Consider the following 25,667-nt stretch of genomic DNA (forward strand, 5'->3'; position numbering starts at 1 on the left):
CACAAGGGGCAATTGCTTTGTCCAAATAGGCTCATAATTTTTCTCAGTTGTATTAATAATTGTTTTGTTTGTTAAATGAGCAGTGGCCCCTAGGAAAAATGTGGAATGTATATCTGAGTTTGCCATTGCATAAGTAAGTCCTTTCCTATTAGATTAAGGGGTGCATCTATCACATAAGGTCTTAATGTTGTAGGTTGGCCTTTTGGTCTATCACATGGGTAGATTTGAATATTTTGATAAATTTCTTGAACTTTGGTTTGAGAAATTCCTGCAATTTGCAAGAGACCTTTTGTATAGGTCAGGATTTGGGCCATAAGTGTTAGGAAATAATAGTAATATTAGATCCACTGCCAAGGAGACCAGAAAATCTTTTACCATTAATTTTGATATTTATATTTGGTAGGGCATATTCAAATACCAATGATGTCCATAAGGATTGTTTTTGACCTGTATTGCCAAATCTGCCTGTCCATACAATATTAGAGGAGTTAATAGAAATGTAAGACAAAAGAAGTAATCGAGCAATTTTGTCCCCCCTTTGGAATTGCCATAGAATCTGAGCTGACATCATAATTTGAATCTCTCCTTTATAATTTGAATCAATTATTCCAGGGTGAACAGTAATTCCTTTAGAAGCCAATTTAGATCAGCCAAGTAAAAGACTGAAGGTTTGTGGGGGCAGGGGTCCAAAAAGTCCAGTAGGTACTCTAGAAGGGACTGCTTAAGGGTAAAGGAAAAAAATCATTTAGGGCTGGTATATTAATGGCAGCACTGCTGGACGTTGAGGGTTTGAGGGAAAAGATAGAATTTGACCCTGGTTTTTGTTGTAGGGGGCCTGGGGGGGGGGGTCCCCTGTTTGGAGTTTCCTGGAATAGGTTTTCCTTCAATATCAAATTTAAATTTACAATCTTTGGCCCAATGCATTCCTCTATGGTAGCAAGGGCGAATTCTTGGAGGTTTTTTATTAGCCTTCTTAGGGCAGTCCCTTTTTAAATGGTTTTTATCTCCACATGTAAAGCATCCTTCATTTCCCTTTTTAAAAGGTAGTAGCCATTGTTCCAGCTAGTATTTGCATCTTTTGAGTTTTTGATCCTAGATTGTGACAAGCCTTCAAATAATCAGTAATAGTCCTAGTCTCACAAATTGCAGCTATAGCTCTTTGACATTTCTGATTTGCATTCTCATAAGCAAGTAATTTCTCTAGCTGTTTCTTGGTTTCTTCTCCAATTATAGTATGGGAAATAGTAGCTTCTAATCTAGCTAAAAAATTAGCATAACTTTCATTAGATTCCAACAAAGGAGAGACTTTTGAAGTTGCAACCGTTGGCAGAGGAGGAGCATTTGGAGCAGCCGGGGCAGGGTTAGTAAGAAAACTTTGAGATATTTTGTATTGTTTTAATTGGGCCTTTTGTAGAGTTTTACCATTTAATTTATACTTATGTAATAAGTGTTCTGTCTGTTGCTGAATATTGGAAGGGCTAGAATGTACCTTGAAATGGCAGAATTACAGCTTTAATGAGAGCCCATAGGGGGCTAGAGATCAATTGGACTATTTTTTCCTTGTTTGCGGCTCATTTAACATTTCCTTTGACCCGGAGCCAAATTTCTAAATCAAAACTGCATTTATCAGGGAACTAAGGATTATGTTCAACTACTGTTTGAAGGCAGACCTCTATTCATTGGCGTGAAACCAGAAGTCCCTGAACTTTAAACAAATGGTGAAGTAAAGTAGAAAAATAATGGGGCTGGCCAGCCGTTTAACCCACGCCTTAGTACTTACCGACCTCAATAGGTCCCTGAGTCACTCCGCCCCATATGCCACGTATACCAGTGTCCCTGTTTCTTGGCGCCATTTGTTGTGGTCCTTTAATGGACCGGAACCTGGTGGTATGGAGTCGACGATAAGAAAGTAAAAGAGAGAAAGAGGCTGATATCCCCTGGTTTACGCAGAGGACCAATAAAGCCCTTGACACAGGACTTGAATCACTCATGAAGGCACCAGGCGCCCTCTCGAGGGGGTGAAGGCACAAAGTGCCTTCTCAAGAGGGTCTTAGAAGCCCGGGCAAGAAAGTGAGCATGATGGGTCTCCACGCTCCAGAGTCAAATAGAAAAAGAGAGACAGAGAGAGAGACAAAAAAAGATCCAGGGACCTAAGTTCAGATGGAGCAAAGGTGCTTTAATGATTTTTCTATGAGTATATATAGGCTGTGGCACGAGAAACTTCTTTTTTTTTTATCTTTTTTTTTTTCAGTGGATTTTGTCATACATTGATATGAATCAGCCATAGATTTACACGTATTCCCCATCCCGATCCCCCCTCCCACCTCCCTCTCCACCCAATTCCTCTGGGTCTTCCCAGTGCACCAGGCCCGAGCACTTGTCTCATGCATCCCACCTGGGCTGGTGATCTGTTTCACCATAGATAGTATACATGCTGTTCTTTTGAAATATCCCACCCTCACCTTCTCCCACAGAGTTCAAAAGTCTGTTCTGTATTTCTGTGTCTCTTTTTCTGTTTTGTATATAGGGTTATCGTTACCATCTTTCTAAATTCCATATATATGTGTTAGTATGCTGTAATGTTCTTTATCTTTCTGGCTTACTTCACTCTGTATAAGGGGCTCCAGTTTCATCCATCTCATTAGGACTGGTTCAAATGAATTCTTTTTAACGGCTGAGTAATATTCCATGGTGTATATGTACCACAACTTATCCATTCATCTGCTGATGGGAATCTGGATTGCTTCCATGTCCTGGCTATTATAAACAGTGCTGTGATGAACATTGGGGTGCACGTGTCTCTTTCAGATCTGGTTTCCTCAGTGTGTATGCCCAGAAGTAGGATTGCTGGGTCATATGGCAGTTCTATTTCCAGTTTTTTAAGAAATCTCCACACTGTTTTCCATGGCGGCTGTACTAGTTTGCATTCCCACCAACAGTGTATGAGGGTTCCCTTTTCTCCACACCCTCTCCAGCATCCATTGCTTGTAGACTTTTGGATAGCAGCCATCCTGACTGGCGTGTAATGGTACCTCATTGTGGTTTTGATTTGCATTTCTCTAATAATGAGCGATGTTGAGCATCTTTTCATGTGTTTGTTAGCCATCTGTATGTCTTCTTTGGAGAAATGTCTGTTTAGTTCTTTGGCCCATTTTTTGATTGGGTTATTTATTTTTCTGGAATTGAGCTGCAGGAGTTGCTTGTATATTTTTGAGATTAATCCTTTGTCCATTTCTTCATTTGCTATTATTTTCTCCCAATCTGAGGGCTGTCTTTTCACCTTACTTACAGTTTCCTTTGTACTGCAAAAGCTTTTAAGTTTCATTAGGTCCCATTTGTTTAGTTTTGCTTTTATTTCCAATATTCTGGGAGGTGGGTCATAGAGGATCTTGCTGTGATTTATGTCGGAGAGTGTTTTGCCTATGTTCTCCTCTAGGAGTTTTATAGTTTCTGGTCTTACATTTAGATCTTTAATCCATTTTGAGTTTATTTTTGTGTATGGTGTTAGAAAGTGTTCTAGTTTCATTCTTTTACAAGTGGTTGACCAGTTTTCCCAGCACCACTTGTTAAAGAGGTTGTCTTTTTTCCATTGTATATCCTTGCCTCCTTTGTCAAAGATAAGGTGTCCATAGGTTCGTGGATTTATCTCTGGGCTTTCTATTCTGTTCCATTGGTCTATATTTCTGTCTTTGTGCCAGTACCATACTGTCTTGATGACTGTGGCTTTGTAGTAGAGTCTGAAGTCAGGCAGGTTGATTCCTCCAGTTCCATTCTTCTTTCTCAAGATTACTTTGGCTATTCGAGGTTTTTTGTATTTCCATACAAATTGTGAAATTCTTTGGTCTAGTTCTGTGAAAAATACCGTTGGTAGCTTGATAGGGATTGCATTGAATCTATAGATTGCTTTGGGTAGAATAGCCATTTTGACAATATTGATTCTTCCAATCCATGAACACGGTATGTTTCTCCATCTGTTTGTGTCCTCTTTGATTTCTTTCATCAGTGTTTTATAGTTTTCTATGTATAGGTCTTTTGTTTCTTTAGGTAGATATACTCCTAAGTATTTTATTCTTTTTGTTGCAATGGTGAATGGTATTGTTTCCTTAATTTCTCTTTCTGTTTTTTCATTGTTAGTATATAGGAATGCAAGGGATTTCTGTGTGTTAATTTTATATCCTGCAACTTTACTATATTCATTGATTAGCTCTAGTAATTTTCTGGAAGAGTCTTTAGGGTTTTCTATGTAGAGGATCATGTCATCTGCAAACAGTGAGAGTTTCACTTCTTCTTTTCCTATCTGGATTCCTTTTACTTCTTTTTCTGCTCTGATTGCTGTGGCCAAAACTTCCAACACTATGTTGAATAGTAGTGGTGAGAGTGGGCACCCTTGTCTTGTTCCTGATTTCAGGGGAAATGCTTTCAATTTTTCACCATTGAGGGTGATGCTTGCTGTGGGTTTGTCATATATAGCTTTTATTATGTTGAGGTATGTTCCTTCTATTCCTGCTTTTTGGAGAGTTTTAATCATAAATGAGTGTTGAATTTTGTCAAAGGCTTTCTCTGCATCTATTGAGATAATCATATGGTTTTTATCTTTCAATTTGTTAATGTGGTGTATTACATTGATTGATTTGTGGATATTAAAGAATCCTTGCATTCCTGGGATAAAGCCTACTTGGTCATGGTGTATGATTTTTTTAATATGTTGTTGGATTCTGTTTGCAAGAATTTTGTTAAGGATTTTTGCATCTATGTTCATCAGTGATATTGGCCTGTAGTTTTCTTTTTTTGTGGCATCTTTGCCTGGTTTTGGAATTAGGGTGATGGTGGCCTCATAGAATGAGTTTGGAAGTTTACAGTCTTCTGCAATTTTCTGGAAGAGTTTGAGTAAGATAGGTGTTAGCTCTTCTCTAAATTTTTGGTAGAATTCAGTTGTGAAGCCATGTGGTCCTGGGCTTTTGTTTGCTGGAAGATTTCTGATTACAGTTTCAATTTCCTTGCTTGTGATGGGTCTGTTAAGATCTTCTGTTTCTTCCTGGGTCAGTTTTGGAAAGTTATACTTTTCTAAGAATTTGTCCATTTCATCCAAGTTGTCCATTTTATTGGCATAGAGCCACTGGTAGTAGTCTCTTATGATCCTTTGTATTTCAGTGTTGTCTGTTGTGATCCCTCCATTTTCATTTCTAATTTTGTTAATTTGGTTCTTCTCTCTTTGTTTCTTAATGAGTCTTGCTAATGGTTTGTCAATTTTGTTTATTTTTTCAAAAAACCAGCTTTTAGCTTTGTTGATTTTTGCTATGGTCTCTTTAGTTTCTTTTGCCTTTATTTCTGTCCTGATTTTTAAGATTTCTTTCCTTCTGCTAACCCTGGGGTTCTTCATTTCTTCCTTCTCTAATTGCTTTAGGTGTAGAGTTAGGTTATTTATTTGGTTTTTTTCTTGTTTCTTGATGTAAGCCTGTAATGCTATGAACCTTCCCCTTAGCACTGCTTTTACAGTGTCCCATAGGTTTTGGGTTGTTGTGTTTTCATTTTCATTCATTTCTATACATATTTTGATTTCTTTTTTGATTTCTTCTATGATTTGTTGGTTATTCAGAAGCGTGTTATTTAGCCTCCAGGTGTTTGAATTTTTAACAATTTTTTTCCTGTAATTGAGATCTAATCTTACTGCACTGTGGTCAGAAAAGATGACTGGAATGATTTCAATTTTTTTGAATTTTCCAAGACCAGATTTATGGCCCAGGATGTGATCTATTCTGGAGAAGGTTCCGTGTGCACTTGAGAAAAAGGTGAAGTTGATTGTTTTGGGGTGAAATGTCCTATAGATATCAATTAGGTCTAGCTGGTCCATTGTGTCATTTAAGGTTTGTGTTTCCTTGTTAATTTTCTGTTTAGTTGATCTATCCATAGTTGTGAGTGGGGTATTAAAGTCTCCCACTATTATTGTGTTACTATTAATTTCCTCTTTCATACTCGTTAGTGTTTGCCGTACATATTGCGGTGCTCCTATGTTGGGTGCATATATATTTATAATTGTTATATCTTCTTCTTGGATTGATCCTTTGATCATTATGTAGTGTCCTTCTTTGTCTCTTTTCAACCTCCTTTATTTGAAAGTCTATTTTATCTGATTATGAGTATTGCGACTCCTGCTTTCTTTTGGTCTCCATTTGCGTGAAATATTTTTTCCAGCCCTTCACTTTTAGTCTGTATGTGTCTCTTGTTTTTGAGGTGGGTCTCTTGTAGACAGCATATATAGGGGTCTTGTTTTTGTATCCATTCAGCCAATCTTTGTCTTTTGGTTGGGGCATTCAACCCATTTACATTTAAGGTAATTATTGATAGGTGTGGTCCCGTTGCCATTTACTTTTTGTTTTGGGTTCACGTTTATACACTTCTGCATTCCTGTCTAGAAAGATCTTTAGCATTTGTTGAGAGCTGGTTTGGTGGTGCTGAATTCTCTCAGCTTTTGCTTATCTGTAAAAGCTTGAATTCTCCTTCATATTGAATGAGATCTTGCTGGATCAGTAATCTAAGGTTGTAGGGTATCTCTTTCATTACTTTCAGTCGTCTGCCATTCCTTCTGGCCTGGAGGGTTTTCTATTGCATAGACATCAGCTGTTATGCCTATGAATCCCTTTGTGTGTTATTTGTTGTTTTTCCCTTGCTGCTTTTAATATTTGTTCTTTGTGTTTGATCTTTGTTAATTTGATTAATATGTGTCTTGGGGTGTTTCGCCTTGGGTTTATCCTGTTTGGGACTCTCTGGGTTTCTTGGACTTGGGTGGCTATTTCCTTCCCCATTTTAGGGAAGTTTTCAGCTATTATCTCCTCGAGTATTTTCTCATGGCCTTTCTTTTTGTCTTCTTCTTCTGGGACTCCTATGATTCGAATGTTGGGGCGTTTCACATTGTCCCAGAGGTCCCTGAGGTTGTCCTCATTTCTTTTGATCCTTTTTTCTTTTTTTCCTCTCTGCTTCATTTATTTCCCACATTTTATCTTCTACCAGTCACTTATCCTATCTTCGGCCTCTGTATTCTACTCTTGGTTTCCTCCAGAGTTTTTTGATCTCATTTATTGCATTATTCATTTTTAATTGACTCTTTTTTATTTCTTCTAGGTCTTTATTAAACATTTCTTGCATCTTCTCAATCTTTGTCTCCAGGCTATTTATCTGTAACTCCATTTTGTTTTCAAGATTTTGGATCATTTTTATTATCATTATTCTAAATTCTTTTTCAGGTAGATTCCCTATCTCCTCCTCTTTTGTTTGACTTGGTGGGCATTTTTCTTGTTCCTTTACCTGTTGGGTATTTCTTTGCCTTTTCATCTTGTTTAGATTGCTGTGTCTGGAGTGGACTTTCTGTATTCTGGAGGTCTGTGGTTCCTTTTTATTGTGGAGGATTTACCCAGTGGGTGGGGTTGGACGTTTGGCTTGTCAAGGTTTCCTGGTTAGGGAAGCTTGCGTCAGTGTACTGGGGCGTGGAACTTGATTTCTTCTCTTTGGAGAGCAATGGAGTGCCCAGTAATGAGTTTTGAGTTGGGTCTATGTGTTAGGTGTGACCTTGGGTAGCCTGTATGTTGACATTCAGGGCTATGTTCCTGTGTTGCTGGAGAATTTGCGTGGTATGTCTTGCTCTTAAACTTATTGGCTCTTGGGTGGTGGTTGGTTTCAGTGTAGGTATGGAGGCTTTTGGACGGTCACTTATCACTTAAAGTTCCATGTAGTCAGGAGTTTTCTGGTGTTCTCAGGTTTTGGGCTTAAGTTTCCTGCCTCTGGATTTCAGTTTTATTCTTCCTGTAGTCTCAGGACTTCTCCAACTATACAGCTCTGATAATTAAACTTCTAGGTTAATGGCGAAAAGATTCTCCCCCGTTAGGGACACCCAGAGAGGTTCACAGAGTTACATGAACAGGAGAAAAGGGAGGAGGGAGATAGAGATGAGCAGGAGGAGAAAAAGGGGGACTCAAGAGGAGAGAGACAGATCTACGCAGCTGTCTGTTCCCAAAGTGTTCTCCGTATCTCAGACACCTACAAGGATTCACAGAATTGGATTGGGAAGAGAAGGGGAAAGGAGGAAATAGAGGTGTTCTGAGCTAGAAAACAGAGAGTCAAGATTGGGAGAGAATAATCTTCGGTTTAAAGATAGGGCTTCTCTTTTTTTTTTTTTGTACGGTTATAGTGTAGTGAAAATGAAAATGAAGAGTAGTAGAGGAGTACTAGAGGACTTTCAAAGAAATAAGAGAAAAAGAAAAATAGAAAATAAAAGAGAAAACGGAAAGAAAAAAAAGAAGAAAAAAGAAAAAAAAAAGAAAAAGAAAGAAAGAAAAAAAAAATTTTTTTCCCCTAATTAAAAAAATCGTAAAAATCTATGAAAATGAAAGTTAAGGAGTAATGGGGGAGTAATAGGGAATTTTAAAGGAAAATAAAAGAGAAAAAATAAAAAAGAAAAATATAAAAAGAAAAAAAAATTTTTTTTTTTTTCGTTACTTAGAAAAAATAGAAAAATAAAAAAAAAAGTAAAAATATGTCTAGGAATTTCTCTGGAGCTGTTGCGGTCAGTGTGGGTTCGGCTCAGTTTCAGATAGCTCCTCGTTCCAGCTTGCACTTCTCGATATCTACAGGGCCCTTCCGGTGAAGTTGGTGTTTTCTTCAGGGATTTTAATCTGTTGCACCAGTCCCTTCTGAAGCGGTTCCCTTTGTTTATTTGGCTTCTGTTTGCCGGTCTCTTCAGAGGCTCATTTCCGCCCTGACACAGGCGGCCGGAGGCGGACTCTTATTCAGGTAGCTAGTTCCGTTGCGCTGCTGGGAGGGGCTGACGCTGCGGGGCGGGGCTGGCGCTGCGGGGCGGGGCTGACGCTGCGGGGAGGGGCTGGCCCTGCGGGGGCGGGGCTGACGCTGCGGGGAGGGGCTGGCCCTGCGGGGGCGGCCGGCGCTGCCGGAAGGGGCTGACGCTGCTTTCTCCGTCTGCGCTGCTCAGGCTCCGGCTGTTCTATATGGAGCGCGCCCCGCGCTGCGCGAGGTTCCAGCCCTCGGGTGTTCCACAAAAGCGCGGAAGGAAAAGCTGCGCCTGCTCTCTGTGCCTTCCCCGTCAGAGCGGTCCAGGCAGCCAGGGGCTTGGTGGGCGCGCTATCCCCAGGTGTGGCGCACCCACTCCCTTCCGCGGACCCAGTCTCAGTTTCCGCTGGCGCCAGGCGGGTGCGCGCGCCCTCCGCCCTCCGCGTCCCCAGCCCCAGTCCCCGCCCCGCGCCGGTCGGGTGCCTGCGCCCTGTGTCTCGCCGCGACCTTCCCCTCCCCCCTGCCTCCTGCCTCCGGCGGGGCTGGGCCGGTCCGCAGCCTGCGAGCTCTTCTCTGGACTTTCTCGGTCTCTTTGTTCTGCGAACGGCCGGCAGTGTGTTCCGGCCGGTTAATTTACTCTCTCTCCTTTGGTCTCCCACAGTTCAAGTTGGCACCTCACAGAAGCTCCCCCCGATTGTCCTCAGGGCACTCAGGCCCGGACCCTAGCCCAAGCAAGGCCGCCTAAGGCTCCCTTCCCGGGACGGGTCTCCGTCCTTAGCTCTTTTGTCTCACTTTTTATCTTTTATATTTTGTCCTACCTCCTTTCGAAGGCAATGGTCTGCTTTTCTGGGCGCCTGATGATCTCAGCTAGCGATCAGAAGTTGTTTTGTGAAATTTGCTCTGCATTCGGTTATTCTTTTGATGAATTTGTAGGAGAGAAAGTGGTCTCCCGGTCCTACTCCTCCGCCATCTTGGCTCCTCCCCCGAGACAGATTCTTGACACTGTTATTCCTCATGTCATGCAGTGTTCTTAGCAGACTCACTCTTTTCACACTTAGTCTATGAATAACCGACATGTGACTTTAGTCTGGAATCAAGCGTAGGCATTTACTCTTTTTGTCAAGCCCTCTTGGGTGTGCTATTGTATATACAGTATTCTTCAAATATGACCATTACTATCTACATCAGTAGACCAGTACTTAGAAAATGTGGCCAAGAACCACCCATGTTAACACTCCCCTCGCCTTGGATTTTTAATCTCAGAATGAATACTGGATTGGAAAAGCTGAAAGAAGCTTCGGAGTCTGTTGCAGCTCTGAGCAAAGAACTGGAAGTGAAAGAAAAGGAGCTCCAAGTGGCCAATGATAAAGCTGACACGGTGGGTAGACATTGACACATGAACCATATTTATTTCGAATTCCCAATTCATAAATGTTAATGGTGTATGCTTCTTCTAAGTTGTAACCATGGAAGTGCAAATGATTTATTTCCATTATAATACCATATATACACCAATGATGCTATGAATGAAATAGGTAACTGATAAGAACCTACTGTATAGCACAGGGAACTCAGTGCTCTGTGATGACCTAGATGGGAAAGACATCCACAAAAGCAGGGATGTATTTATACATACAGCTGATTCACTTTGCTGTATAGTAGAAACTAACGCAACATTGAAAGCAACTATACTCCAATAAAAATTTTTAAAAGTACCATACTCTTAATTCTATGTATGAAAAATTGTGTAAGTGGACAAAATCAGCAAATCCAGGCAAAAATGTGCATTTTGAGCTGGGTGATTTTTGATGTACTTTTTTTTTGGTTTTTATGTTGAATTAGGTCTTAAAAGAAGTGACTATGAAAGCACAGGCTGCTGAAAAGGTCAAAGCTGAGGTCCAGAAGGTGAAGGACAAAGCCCAGGCCATTGTCGACAGCATCTCTAAGGATAAAGCCACTGCTGAGGAAAAACTGGAAGCAGCAAAGCCGGCATTAGAAGAAGCAGAAGCAGCCTTGCAGGTACATCTTTGTGATATAACAGATGTCATCTTCTAGGGCCTTGGAGGAAGATTAGGCAGAAAAGATGAATAAGAACGAAGAAATGTTCTACTGCTTCAGACCAAAGCTCTCTTCACTGCAATGATTTCAAGTGATATATTCTGCTTGGAGATGTTATTTGCTTTTTTTTTTTTAAGATATTGCACGTGGCACTTCACATATTATCTTCTCACAAGTGATGGGCAGTGCCATATAATAGTGGTCTAGGTGCTAGCTTCTCATTTCAACTCTGTCACCAATAAGCTGTGTGACATTGGAAAAGTCACACAGAATTTCTAAAATATTTTTTTCACTCATTCTTTGAGGACGTTGGAGTAGGTTAGTAAGATACAGCTTTCTCTGAGTGTACATATAAATTATCCAAACAAAGGACTACTGATCTAGTGCTGCACATTCAGGTCAGGCTTTGACCAGGTTTCCAACACAATGCAATTATGTGGCAATATCATATATGATGAAATTAGAAACGAGGTTGGATTCTGGGAAAATATGTTGAATCTAGTGAAGTAGGCCATATCTTCAAGGGCTGGCCCTTTTTGAGACTGGTCTAATTTGAGATGTTTTGGATTCAGGTTAAAATTGTTGTTTTTACTGTTTCTTCCCTGGTGGTCCAGTGGTTAACATTCTGGTCCAGTGGTTAACACTCTGCACTTCCAACGCAGCGGGTGTGGTTCAATCCCTAGTCAGGGGAATGAGATCCTTAGTCTACTCATCTGCTCCCTTATGTTATTGACTCTTGGCTTAGAAAGTGGCTGGAGAAATGGAACACTGCTGACCTGTCCATTGCTAATTCAAGTTATATAACCTCAATTGAGCTTGCATCATTATGTGATGTAGTTACTATCGTTTTGCTACCTTCTTAGCACACTTCCTGAAACAGTTATAAATTTTTTTGATCCAAGTTAAGTCTTTAAGCTTTGTGAGTTGGTATACAACATATCATATAAGAGAATTTTTACTCTTTAGAGACAGTGAAGATGTTGCCTTCTTTTCTTATCTTTCCAAAGTTTCACACCATTCTTAGAGGTGATGTATCTTTCCTTACTGTTTCTTCATTCCTTCTTGCACTGGCTAAACTGTCCTCCTTAATCCATGAAGTCTTCCAGGGTCCTTAGCCTCTCAGATTGGTGGGTACCTCATCTTCCCCAGTCCCACTTTTAAAAGAATGATTTATGAAGTTATGATTGATATACAAAAGGCCACATGTATTTAATATGTATAGCTTGGTGAGTTTGGGATGAGTGCACACCTATGAATCCATCACCACCTTCAAGGCCATAGACACATCTATCAGCTCTCAAAGTTTCCTCCTGCTCCCTTTATTAGTGTTTTTTTCTTTAAAAATTTTATTTATTTATTTTTATTGGAGTGCAGTTGCTTTACAGTTTGTGTTAGTTTCTATTTTACAGTAAAATGAATCAGCCATACGTTTACCTATGTACCCTCCCTTTTGGACATCCTTCCCGTTTAGGTCACCACAGAGCATTAAGCAGAGTTCCCTGTGCTATACAGTAGGTTCTCACCAGTTACCTGCTTATCAGTAGTGTTTATGTGTCCATCCTAATCTCTCAATTCCTCCTACCCTTCCTTTCCCCCTTGGTATCCGTATATTTGTTCCTTAGCTCTGTGTCTCTATTTCTGCTTTGCACATATGATCATCTATACCATTTTTCTAGATTCCACATATTTGCATTAATATATGATCTTTGTGTTTCTTTTTCCGACTTACTTCACTCTGTATAACACTCTCTAGGTCCATTCGCATCTCTACAAATGACCCAGTTTCATTCTTTTTTATGGCTGATTAGTATTCCACTGTGTATGTGTACCACATCTTCTTTATCCATTCCTCTGTTGATAGACATTTAGGTAGCTTCTATGTCCTGGCTACTGCAAATAGTGCTGTTATGAACATTGGAGTGCATGCATCTTTTTGATTATGATTTTCTCTGGGTTTGTGCCCAGTAGTGGGATTACTGGATCATAGGGTAATTCTATTTTTCTTATTACTATTTTTTTGATAAGAACACAACTTAAGATCTACCCATTAACAAATTTCAAGTATACAATAAAGTATTGATAACTGTGGGCACTATGTTGTAGAGTAGATCTCTAGAATTTATCTTGTATAACTAAAACTTTATACCCTTTGACCATCACCTTCCATTTCCTTCTTCCTCCAGCCCCTGGCAACACCATTCTACTCTCTGCTTCTATGAGCTTATTTGAGATTCCACATATAAATGAGATCATGCAGCATTTTTCTTTCATGTTTAGCTTATTTCACCTGACAAAATATGTTCCAGGTCCATCCATACTGTTGCAAATGGCAGAATTTCCATTATTTAAGCCTGAATAATATTCCATTGGCTGTAAATACCACATTTTCTTTATCCATTTATCCATCAATGGACATTTACGTTGCTTCCATGTCTTGGCCATTGTGAATAATACAGCAGTGAACACAAGGGTGCAGATGTCTCTTTAAGATCCTGAGCATCATCCTTCCCCTGCTTGTTTTAAGACACTTTGGCACCACTGAGAGTCTTTGATCAATAGAGAGAAGACAAGGATAGTGTAAAGAAACTTCTAAACCTTTATTGCACTTGTGATACTAACAGCATTATAGGAACTGAGCATGGGGCGTCTCAGTTCTTACAGGTCTGCATTCTTACAAGATTTCAAAAGCTTGACATTTCTTTTAATATTATAAAATATTTTCCAATATCCTCCTAATTTAGTACTCTATACCACTAAAATATTCAGCCGCATCATCAATGCAGAAATATCTGGGAATGCGGTAAGGTGATGGGGTATGTGGGGGAGGTTTTCAATAATTTCCTTCATTGGTTCTGACTTCATCTTATTGCCTCCTTGTAAGTTTTGAAATCCGGTACTACCAATTCATACTAAGAAATTCCAGGTACATTCAAACTCTGTCTTGGCATCAACTATGCAAATCTACAAAACAAATAAAGTAACATCAAAGAATGTGTCTGTTCTTATCTCATTGCTAATCTGACCTGACTGTTTTGGATAATAACATATATATATACATACACATATATATGTAAATGTATATACATATACATATATATGTATATATGTATATGTATATATATATATATGCACACATATGTAATAGTCTTATTTTTTTGCCTGTAGAAGAAAGAGGAATCTAATATTTAGCTGAAATAGGTTGAACTTCAGCTATACCCCCATCCCCAATTCATTTTACCTGGGTCCCCAACATAATTGAGTCCAAGTCTATTTGAGACTTCCCCCTTTTAAAGCTAAAGGGAAAATAAACAAATAGGACCTAGTCAAACTTACAAGCTTTTGCACAGAAAAGGAAACCATAAACAAAATGAAGACAGCCCACAGACAGTAAGAAAATATTTGCAAATGATGAGACCAATAAAGGGTTAATTTCCAAAATATACAAACAACTCATACAACTCATTTAAAAAAAACCCAATCAAAAAGTGAGCACAAGATCTAAATAGAGGTTTCTCCAAAGAAGACATACAAATGGCCAACAGACACATGAAAAGATGATCAACATTACTAATTATTAGGGAAATTCAAATCAAAACTGCAATGAGATATCACTTCACACCAGTCAGAATGGCCATCAACAAAAAGTCTTACAAATAATAAATGCTGGAGAGGGTGTGGAAAAAAAGGAGCCCTCCCACACTGTCAGTGGAAATGTAAATTGGTACAGCTTCTATGGAGAACAATATGAAGGTTCCTTAGCAATTAAAAATAGAGCTACCATGTGATCCCACAGTCTCACTTCTGGGCATTATACGCAGAGAAAACTATAATTTGAAAAGATACATGCATCTCAGTTTTCACTGAAGCATTATTTATAATAGCCAAGACATGGGAGTGACCTAAATGTCCATCAACAGATAAGTGGATAAAAAAGAAGTGGTACATATATACAATGGAGCTTTACTTAGCCATGAAAAGAATGAAATATGCTATTTTCAGCAACATGGATGGACCTACCTAGAGATGATCATATTAAGTGAAATAAGTTGGAAAGAGAAAGACAAATACTGTATGGTATCACTTAATTGTGGATACAAATGAACTTATCTGTGAGACAGAAACAGACGCAGAGAGGAGACTCGTGGTTGCTAAAATGCTGGGCAAGAGTTGGATTGGGATTTAGGGTTAGAGGATGCAAACTGTTGTGTGTGTGTGTATATATATATATATGTATATATTTATAACTGAATCACTATACTATGCACCTGTAACTAATACAACATTGTAAATCAACTATACTTTGATAAAATACATTTTAAAACAAACAAAAAACTAAAGTGAAGTAAGCATGTCAGGCTCTTTTATATCCACTTTAATTTGATCCTGCTTTCCCAATATTGGCAGCTATTACGTTTCTCTCCTTTCTCTTTTATAGCCAAATATCTCAAATTAAGATCTGTCTGCCATTTCCAGTTTTTTTTTTTTAATCCACAAATTCTCCTTCACTTCGAGCTGTCTAGAATTCACAAATGCTAGTGTGCTGAAACAACCCTTTTCAAAGTAGATAGTTACCTTTCTAATTACCAGGTTCAGTGGTTTTCTTTTCTTCTTATTTTCCCCGAAATTCTCAGAGAAAAGATCATTAGCTTTGATATGAAGTTCATGGGGTTCCTTCCTTGGACAGGAGGGTTGCAAATGGAAATCAGATGGAAGGTCTGCAAGGCCTAGAAGGAATGAACGTGCAGTATGTCCTAGAAATAGGACAGTATCAGATACTTGTTTTTGTGTTTCCAATGCTTATTCCATTGATAGGACTGATAGAACAATTACTGTCGACCACAACAGGTCTATGTGACTGTTAAGTAATTCACTGTATAAGAATCTTTGTATGGAGCAGCACTTTTCTAAGAGCTTAGTGAAATTCCTGTTGCTCATGTTCCATCTTCTAAAGGTCAGTTTCCAGCTAAGAAACCTCTAATTATGCAACTGGCAGCCCCGAGGCTCCCCGCTGGTGTCGGTCCACTGTGATGAGCTGTAAGAGAGAGAGGCAGATTCTTGACCTACATAACTAATGAGTAAAAAAAGCACTGGCAGTCTTGGAGTTTCCCTGGTTGAGAATCCCTGGAACCTGCTTTAGAGCTGATGATTCTTTTCCTTTCAGATTGCTCCCTTTTCTGACACTAAGTGGCTGTTAACAATTTTAGAGAAGTCACAGCTCCTTATCAGCTGGCGAACATGTCTCTCACTGTGTCTCTGCCTGTCACTTTGAATTGTAAAAATTTGAACTTGTGGGGATGTGTGTTTCTTTGGGATTAAATATGCTTCTAGCCCTCATGACTGCGGCAAACTTAAAAAATGCTTGTGTTCCTCTGTTGAAGTCCAGTAAGTCCCTTACATGCGAACGTTTAAGTTGCGAACTTTCAAAGATGCCAGCGTGGGTTCGATCAATGTCAGGCATGGGTGAAACCCCAACTTGCCCTCCGTCTCCTGTTGCTGACGATCCTTCAGCTCTCCCATCTCCCACCCCTTCTCCCTCCTCTAGCCAGTGAAACTTCTTGCCTGTTCACTCTATGCCAGCCCCTGTGTGCCAGTTGTCCTGTTACTACTATACCTTTCAAGGTACTGCGTACTGTAGGATTAAAAGTGGTTTGTATCTGTTTGCTTTTTATGTATTATTTGTGGGAAAAGTATTATAAACCTATTACAGTACAGTACTATATTGCTGAGTGGGTTTGTTGGGTTCCCAGGCCAACTTTGTTGGACTTAAGAACAAATTGGACTTACAGATGTGCTCGCAGAATGGAACTTGTTCATATGTAGGGGACTTGCTGTAGCAGTCTTTGGAGAGTAAATGTTTGTTTCTGCTTTTCCTGTCTTGAGACTGGATGATCACCTCCTCTCCTCCCCAGACCATCAAGCCTTCCGACATCGCTACTGTCCGCACGCTAGGCCGACCCCCTCATCTCATCATGAGGATCATGGATTGTGTGCTGCTGCTGTTTCAGAGGAAGGTCAATGCAGTGAAAATTGACCTGGAAAAAAGCTGCACGATTCCTTCCTGGCAGGAATCTTTAAAACTGATGACAGCAGGAAACTTTCTACAGAATTTGCAGGTTGGTAGTTCAGTAATGATGGGCTAGGAGGGGACTCAGACTTCATTGGAGTGTCTGGATCCCTTAACAGAAAATGAATTTGCATGCATATTTTTTAACGTACTGTTTTTCATCTTTATTGGGGTATAATTGATAGATAAAAATGTGTTATAATGAAGATGTATGACTTGATGTTTTGATGTTTGTATTAATACATTGTGGAATGCCTTCACCACAGTCCATCCATTTGTTGTTCAGTCACTCAGTCGTGTCTGACTCTTTGCGACCTCATGGACTGCAGCACACCAGGGTTCCCTGTCCTTCACTATCTCCTGGAGTTCGCTCAAACTCATGTCCATTGAGTTGATGATGCCATTCAACTATCTGATCCTCTGGGTTTAATCCATCCATTAAATCCAATAAATATCCAATTAAATATCTATCACCTCACATAGTTACCATTTTTCCTTTTATTTTCCTTTTTTTGTTTTGGTGGTGAGAACACTTAAGATCTAGTCTCCCAGGAAATTTCAAATATATAATACAGTATTGTTAACTATATTCACATAGCTGTACATTAGGTCCCCAGGACCTTCTCATCTTTTGTAACTGACACTTTGACCCTTGACCTTTGACCAGCATCTTCCCCTTTCCTCCTCCCCCAGCCCCTAGCTACCACCATTCTACTCTCTGCTTCTGTGAGTCTATTTTATTTTATTTTTTTTTATTTTTTTATTTTTATTTTTTTTTTGACTGACTATTTTAAATGCCACGTATAAGTGATAACAGGCAATATTTGTCTTTCTCTGTCTGACTTCTTTCATTTAGTATATGCCCTCCAGGTCTGTCCATGTTGTTATGAATGGCAGAATTTCTTTCTTTTTTAAGTCTGAGTGATATTCTTCATATATATTTAAAATTTGTATTTAAGCATTTTCTCAGAGTAGAAGTTTCTCTTTCAAATATAAGACATTAGAAGCATTAGAGCTTTAGAGTTTCTTTGTATGTAAAATATGAGTAATTTGTCATCTGTATGTTTGCAGATATCTTCTTTCACTCTCTGCCTTAGTTGTTCATTGTGTCTTTTGATAAGCAGGTGTTCCTAAGTGTCGTATAGTCCAGTTTATCAATATTTTCCTTAATAGTGCTTTCTTTGTTCTGTTTAGTAAATCTTTGCCTGTCTCTAGGGTAGAATAAGTGCACCTGTCTTTCCTACTAGAAGTTTTGTTGTTTTATCTTTAATATTTAGATCTTGAGACAACTGACTGGGGATTCCCAATCCCCATTCATACCCCACACAGTAACTTCAGCACTGTCTTTCATTCAGTTTTTATTTTTAAAATTTTTTCATAGTTTCTTTTTTTAAATTTTACTTTTTGTTGAAGGATAGTTACTTTACAATGTTATGATGATTTCTGCCATACATCAACATGAATCAGCCATAGGTATACATATATCCCCGCCTCCCTAATCTCCCTACCACCTCCCTCCCCATCCCACCCCTCTGAGTTGTCACAGCGCACCAGCTTTGGGTTCCCCGAGTCATACAACAGATTACCACTGGCTATCTATGGTAATATATATGTTTCAATGCTACTCTCCGAAATCATCCCACCCTCTCTCCCCCTACTGTGTTCAGAAGTCTGTTCTCTATGTCTGCATCTATATTGCTGCCCTGTAGGTAGGTTCATTAGTACCATCTTTCTAGATTCCGTATATAAGTGTTAGTATGCAATGTTTGTCTTTCTTTTTCTGACTTACTTTACTTTGTATAATAGGCTCTAGGTTTGTCCATCTCATTAGAACTGACTCAAATGCATTCCTTTTTATAGCTGAGAAATACCCCATTGTGTACATGTTCCACATTTATCTGTCAGTGGTCATCTAGGTTGCTTCCATGTCCTAGCTATTGTAAACAGTGCTGCAGTGAACACTGGGGTATGTGTCTTTTTCAGTTTCATTCAGTTTTTAATTCAGTGTTGCCCCTGTGGCTGCTGTGGCCAGAGCATCTTGTGAGGCCTTTTACAGCAGCTGTAAGAGGCAGCTTCTGAAACCAGTGGTTCATACAGACTTGTTTCAGATAATTGAAATATGAGCCTCTGAGGTGTAAGTGCCCTGTGAAGGAATAGCATGCTATTTGGGTGGAGAGGGGGTGGCGATTAATCTGGTTATGAGTTTGTGGAAGGGCAGTGGTGGTAGGGGGTGGGGCTCAAAAAATACCGAAAAATGTGGCAGTGGCCTTGGACTTGCCTTATATACCTGCTGCAGAGCCAGTGTTCTTGGAAGCTGCTCTGCTATTTCCCTTTTGTCAGCACCATCCTTCTATTGCTCCCAAATATTCTTCTGGCTTCACTATTTTTTTGAGTCTCACAAAAGAAGCTTGCATTTTTAAGGAGGTCTGAGTAAAGGTGAGTTTCACTCTGTGCTATGTATGTTCTGTGCAGACTTATTTCTCTGAACTATTTAGGTGCTACATTTCTTTCTACTTGGAAAACATCTAATTATCTTCATTGAGATGATCAAACACCATTTTTAAATGATCCAATTCCACTGATTGGTCAGTCTTTTCTTTTAATGCAAGAAGGCACTCTTAATCCATTTCTGCTACTATTTTAAAATTTTATCTCTCCAGAAGAGAAAAGTTCTCTCATTATCTTGATAGTTCAGTGATTAAAAATTAATTCATCACCCTGAAGGCTTAATGTCCAACTGATTTTCATCACATTTCAGGTGAGTTTAATAGAACCTCTCTCTGAATGTGTTAAGCATTTGGTTGCTGCTAAATGCTAAATATTACATATATATATATATACACACACTATATATACACTTTATATATTTGCTTTATTTGCAATACTAAATATATGTATCATTTTATTTGCCTAATATCCTGAAATAACCATTTGTCAGGGTCCCTCTCACATACCTAGGGCTGAGAGAAGCCTCCTCTTGAGGTGTTTGTGGTAAGGTGGTATTCCTCTGGAGTCGAAGCCAGGGACTAAGCTCTCATCTTGAGTTGATTTTTTTTCCACGGAGCTCTTTCGTGTTGCTACAGTGACCTCAGGATCCCTCTAGCCTTGAAACAGTGTTCTTGGGGTTTCTCTGGAGTGCCATGAAGGAAATCAAGGCTCCTCATGTGTGATGTGCAACACAGAATTGCTCTGCACGCAGTGCAGGGGAATCGGGCCTCATCTCTCCGGGCGAGGGGGAGGTCTCATGGTTTAATTATCAAATTTGCGGGACACTGCGGTATTATTCTCATTACGAACGGGGATGGCCTCAACAACACTGTTGGTGTCAAGCGACTCAGATCTGCCTAGTTGCGAGGGACTCTCGTGATTCTCCTCGAGCTGACACGGCATGGACGCTCTCCAGCTGAGCGGAGAGACCAGGTCCTCCATCACAAGAACCGGATCCTTCGTTAACCGAGAACACAAGTAAAAGTCAGGCATCCTCTCCTTTGGAGCACATGATCTACACTTACCTTTGGAGTTTTTAGAAATGAGCCTCGATCCCGCCGAATGGGTTTGGACTAAGTCTTTCTTGTTCGGATCAGAACATTCCTTTCCGCCTACCATCCCGCAGGGAGGTCTTTTCCTTCCTATTGGGGGGCCAACGTTGCAAAAGGTTTTCCCCTCTGCCTGGGTCTGCTCTCCAAAGCCCACGTTCCAGCACCCAGCCCTTGTCTGCAGTGGTGGACACCCTTGAGGTGGACGCCCTCTCAGGCTGGGTGGGCAGGGCAGGGTCAGCACCCCATCTGCAGCTCTCACTCCCCTCTGCCACACGCGGGTCGCCATGTTCTCTTGCAGAGAGAATGAGGCTCTCCTTCTCTCCAAACTGGGCTCCCCTAGTGACGGCATCCGCTGGATGTGGACACCTCTTCTCTCTTCAGATCCCCCCAAGCTTACAGGTCCCATCCCAGTTGCTCTCCTCTTCCTTCTCCTCCTTCTTTTTTGGTCCTACCTGGCTCAGCAGGAATCTTTCTGGTCGTTTTAGGTGGTGTAGGTTCTTTGCTAGTGTTCAGAGGGGGCTCTGTGAGAATTCTTCCAACTCTGATGTATTCTTGATGAATTTGTGGAGAGTGATGCACTCCAATCTGCCTAATCCTCTGGTACCTTGATCCTTGCGTCCCCATTTTCTCTAAATCTTCAGGGATATTCACTGAGAATAGTAGATAAGAAAGCTTTTACTTGGTATCTTTCAGCTGTGTCTACTCACAACACCCATGGTTTGATGTCAAAGAATCCAAGGTTTGAAAATTCAATCCAAAAAGCAAACCTATATGAAAGAGCTCACCTCGGAAATGAACATTTAACCAAAGACTGGGGACATACAAGGGTATGTGACAGACTGAGAGGATGTTTATATGGACATAAAGAAATTGAGACCGTTTCACATACTGTGGACATGACTGCCAGAAGAAATGAGCACTGGGAGTCAAATTGGGGAAAGCACCCATTTCAGTCATCACCGTCTGCCGCACAGTGTATCTTTGTAAGCAATGACTCACATCAGTTTTTGAAACATACTCGTTCTCTGAGGGGAAATGTGGAAAATCTGGAAGGTCATCCAGTCTCTACTCCAAATGCTCATTCACAGCACTCTGAACATAGACTTCGATCACACATACATTCAACCACGTCTGAAAAGGAGAAGTTTACAAATGATGGGGAAAACTCACAATATAATCAACTTGAGGGGTCTGTGAGCAACGGGTCATTATTCTTCCACCAACAGACAGGTTCTCTCCAATCCAAAATGTGTAATGTTGATAATAATGGAAGAGACTTAATTCAGCCATCACTGTTTGATATATACCGTGATAGGGTTAATATAGAACAACTTTTCATGTGTAATAACACGAGTCAGGCCTTAAGTAGGAGCTCCAACCCCAATAGTTTCCAGAGTATTTATGATGGAGCAAGAAACTGTTCATGCACTGACAGTGGATATAATATTGGACAAGACTCTGATCTTAGGAAACACCAGGCACCTCAATCTTCAGATAATGATTCTAAAAGTAATACAGGTAGGAATATCTTTTATCGAGCATCAGGTCTTTCACTAAATAAGAGTACACATATTGGAGAGAAAACTTACAATTGTAGTGAATATGATGTTTCTAATCAGTCTTCAGAACTTACTGCACAGCAGAGTATTCAAAATCCACAGAAAAACTGCAAGAGTAAGAAATGTGATAAAGTCTTTACTAATGCACTCAATCTACGTAAACATAGGGAAATTCATACAAGATGGAATACTTTCAAATGTACAGAATGTGACAAAGCATTTAATCAGAGTTCAAAACTTAGTCAACATCAGCGAATCCATGTTGTCCAGAAGCCTTATAAATGTAAGGGTTGTGGCAAAGGCTTTACCCGGCACTCAGGTCTTACTTGCCATCAGAGAATTCACACTGGAGAGAAACCTTATAAATGGCACAAATGTGCTAAAGCTTTCAGTCAATACGCAACTCTTATTAAACACCAGCAAATTCATAGTGATGAGAAGCCTTATAAATGTAAGGATTGTGGCAAAGGCTTTATTCAACGAGGAGGTCTTACTTGCCATCAGAGAACTCACACTATAGTGGAGAGAAAACTTACAATTGTAGTGAATATGGTAAAGTTTCTAATCAGTCTTCAAATCTGATTAAGCGGCAGAGAATTCAGAATCCACAGAAACATTACAAGTGTAATAAATGTGGGAAAGTCTTCAGTAACTCATCTAATATAAGTAAACACAGGAAGACACGTTCAGGAAGGAAACCTTTCAAGTGTACACGATGTGCCAAAGCCTTTCATCAGAGTTCAAGTCTTAGTCAACATCGGCAAATCCATACTGGCAGGAAACCTTATAAATGTAGCAAATGTGGCAAAGTGTTTATCTATTTCTCAAATCTTAGTCACCATCAGCAAATTCACACTGGGGAGAAACCTTATCAATGTGCAAAGTGTGGCAAAGCCTTTAGTCAGAACTCAAATCTTACTCGACACCAGCGAATTCATACTGGAGAGAAACCTTATAAATGTAAGGATTGTGGCAAAGCCTTTAGCCGGCGCTATGGTCTTACTCAACACCAGCGAATTCATACTGGAGAGAGACCTTATAAATGTAAAGAATGTGGGAAAGCCTTCAATACAAACTCATACCTTACTCAACACCAGCGAATTCATACTGGAGTGAAACCTTATAAATGTAAGGATTGTGGCAAAGCCTTTAGCCAGCGCTTTGGCTTTACTCAACATCAGTTAATTCATACTGGAGAGAAACCTTTTAAATGTAAAGAATGTGGAAAAGCCTTTAGTCAATCCTCAACTCTTACTAAACACCAGCGAATTCATACTGAAGAGAAACCTTATAAATGTAAAGAATGTGGAAAAGCATTTAATAGAAACACAACTCTTACCAAACACCAGCGAATTCATACTGGAGAGAAGCCTTATAAATGCAATGATTGTGGCAAAGCCTTTAGCCAGAGTTATGGTTTTACTCAACATCAGTTAATTCATACTGGAGAGAAACCTTTTAAATGTAAAGAATGTGGAAAAGCCTTTAGTCTATCCTCAACTCTTACTAAACACCAGCGAATTCATACTGGAGAGAAACCTTATAAATGTAAGGATTGTGGCAAAGCCTTTAGCCGGTGCTATGGTCTTACTCAACACCAGCGAATTCATACTGGAGAGAGACCTTATAAATGTAAAGAATGTGGGAAAGCCTTCAATACAAACTCATACCTTACTCAACACCAGCGAATTCATACTGGAGTGAAACCTTATAAATGTAAGGATTGTGGCAAAGCCTTTAGCCAGCGCTATGACTTTACTCAACATCAGTTAATTCATACGGAGAGAAACCTTATAAATGTAAAGAATGTGGAAAAGCCTTTAGTCAATCCTCAACTCTTACTACAACACCAGCGAATTCATACTGGAGAGAAACCTTATAAATGTAAAGAATGTGGAAAAGCCTTTAGTCAATCCTCAACTCTTACTAAACACCAGCGAATTCATACTGGAGAGAAACCTGATAAATGTAAAGAATGTGGAAAAGCCTTTAGGCATAGCAGTCATCTCACTAGGCATCTCAGTGCACATACTGGAGAAAAATCCTCATAATGAAATAAGTGGTGGAAGAAGTTTGTCCTAAACATACACGTCAGAAAACACGAGACCATTTATGTAAGAAAGATATGGAGTGATGTATAAATGTAAAAGAAAAAAAAGTGTAGAAAATGATTTAATGAAAATCGAAATCTAAATAAATACCAGAAAATCCATACTAGAAAACTTTACATCAATCCTGTTTTCCGCAGTTCCTCTTAAAGAGAAGTACTATAGATAGTAATCAACAGTTAAAGCAGATAGAAAATTGATATGTTAGTGTGGATCACAAGATGAAAGGTTGATGTTTATAAAGGTACAATTATTAGCAATGTATCCTTGTTTATACTGACATGATTTGTGATTATTTGAAAATGAATGTAATTCAACTCTCTACTTACTCCAAGGTATGATTCATTTCTAGTGTGCATGCAAACTTATGTTGTTGATAGTTGGTACCTCAAAGATGAGAGAAGCCCTTCTATCTAGGGAGAAATCATTTATATGTATTCTCCATTAGAAGATTAAGGACACAGTAATGTAACATGTACAGTAAACATCTAAATGGTGGTGTTTGTCATTCATGTCACACATCCCTGTAGGTCACCATGATGTAAGTGTTCAGGGAATAATTCCACATACTAAAGACGTAAGTTATTAAGTTATGCTTTTAAAGGTTAATATAATGACAGTTCACTGAAATCTTGATGTGTTTTATAATATCAGCAGAAATTATGAATGTTTAACATATTTCAAATAACCTCTGATACCCTAAAATGTATGGGAAACCCTTCCCAGAAAATTCCTGTAATTATTGTAAGTCTTCTTTCTTAAATGATTAGTCTCCATTTTATAACCATAGAAATCACAGTTGTCAGATCATTATATCAGAGGAATGAATATTGTTTATGCTTGCAATCTGTCTTTTAATCAAAGTTACACAATGGAGTATAAAAGGCTTTATTCTGACTGTGTGTGATGTTCATACATGTTAATCAATAAAACTGAATGGCTTCTTGTGGTAAAGTTGGTGTGAATGAATGAAGTGTTAACCTACCTCCACCATTAACCTCTCCCATCTTATTTAAGGTTGCAGGGAAGAGCACATAACAGTGAAATCTTTGGTAGCACAGTGGGATGGCATCTGTAACAGTTAGTTTCCATACTGCCCTTAAGCCTCAAATCATTTGATCATGTATTTCCCATCATTTCTCCTTTGTACTTTCCCCTCTCTCTGAAACTGCAGGGACATTGTGACGGTTCTAATAAGAAGGATCATACACAGTACTGTTGAGAGCTCCCCTGAACTGCTCCATGCTGTTGCTGCCTCAGCATCTGTCTGGGGAGCAGGCAGCCTGCAGGTCCTTGAACTCACACCAGCCAGTGCTGTGAGCACTTGCACCAGAAGACCCCCTTCCTTAAGACCAGCAGGCTTGTTGAACCCCAGGGCTACTTCACAAGCTCCCCTTCAATGCCACCCTCACAGAGCCACCAAAATCCTAGTCCTTTTGGTCTGAATGGACCTATCCACACTCAGCCTGGGGAGCCCACAGCACTTCACCCAGGGCCTCTTATAAAAACCTGAGCCCCAATTACTGCCTCTTTCTCTGCTCACTTCTATCCTTGACCTCAC

At 39.7% G+C, this 25,667-nt stretch overlaps 3 protein-coding genes across 3 annotated transcripts in view; all 3 read left to right on the forward strand.

The window, feature by feature from the left end:
* LOC122420482 (dynein axonemal heavy chain 5-like) overlaps positions 1–16,976 on the forward strand; it is a 53,146-nt gene extending 36,170 nt beyond the window's left edge. The window contains exons 5-7 of the mRNA XM_043435606.1: positions 10,042–10,156; positions 10,621–10,797; positions 16,746–16,976. Of these exons, the coding sequence (XP_043291541.1) occupies positions 10,042–10,156; positions 10,621–10,797; positions 16,746–16,976 (523 nt within the window). The remainder of the gene's footprint in view (positions 1–10,041; positions 10,157–10,620; positions 10,798–16,745) is intronic.
* Positions 1–25,667, forward strand: part of LOC122420399 (zinc finger protein 737-like) — a 494,626-nt gene that overhangs the window by 161,668 nt on the left and 307,291 nt on the right. The window lies entirely within an intron of this gene.
* Positions 20,724–24,880, forward strand: LOC122420483 (zinc finger protein 883-like). Its single transcript, XM_043435607.1, is given in 6 exon segments — positions 20,724–20,838; positions 22,204–22,449; positions 22,557–23,777; positions 23,780–23,841; positions 23,843–24,028; positions 24,030–24,880. Coding segments are annotated over 6 exon segments (1,881 nt in total). The 3' UTR covers positions 24,081–24,880.

This window comes from Cervus canadensis, chromosome 18 (assembly GCF_019320065.1).
Source record: "Cervus canadensis isolate Bull #8, Minnesota chromosome 18, ASM1932006v1, whole genome shotgun sequence".
Taxonomy (NCBI): domain Eukaryota; kingdom Metazoa; phylum Chordata; class Mammalia; order Artiodactyla; family Cervidae; genus Cervus; species Cervus canadensis.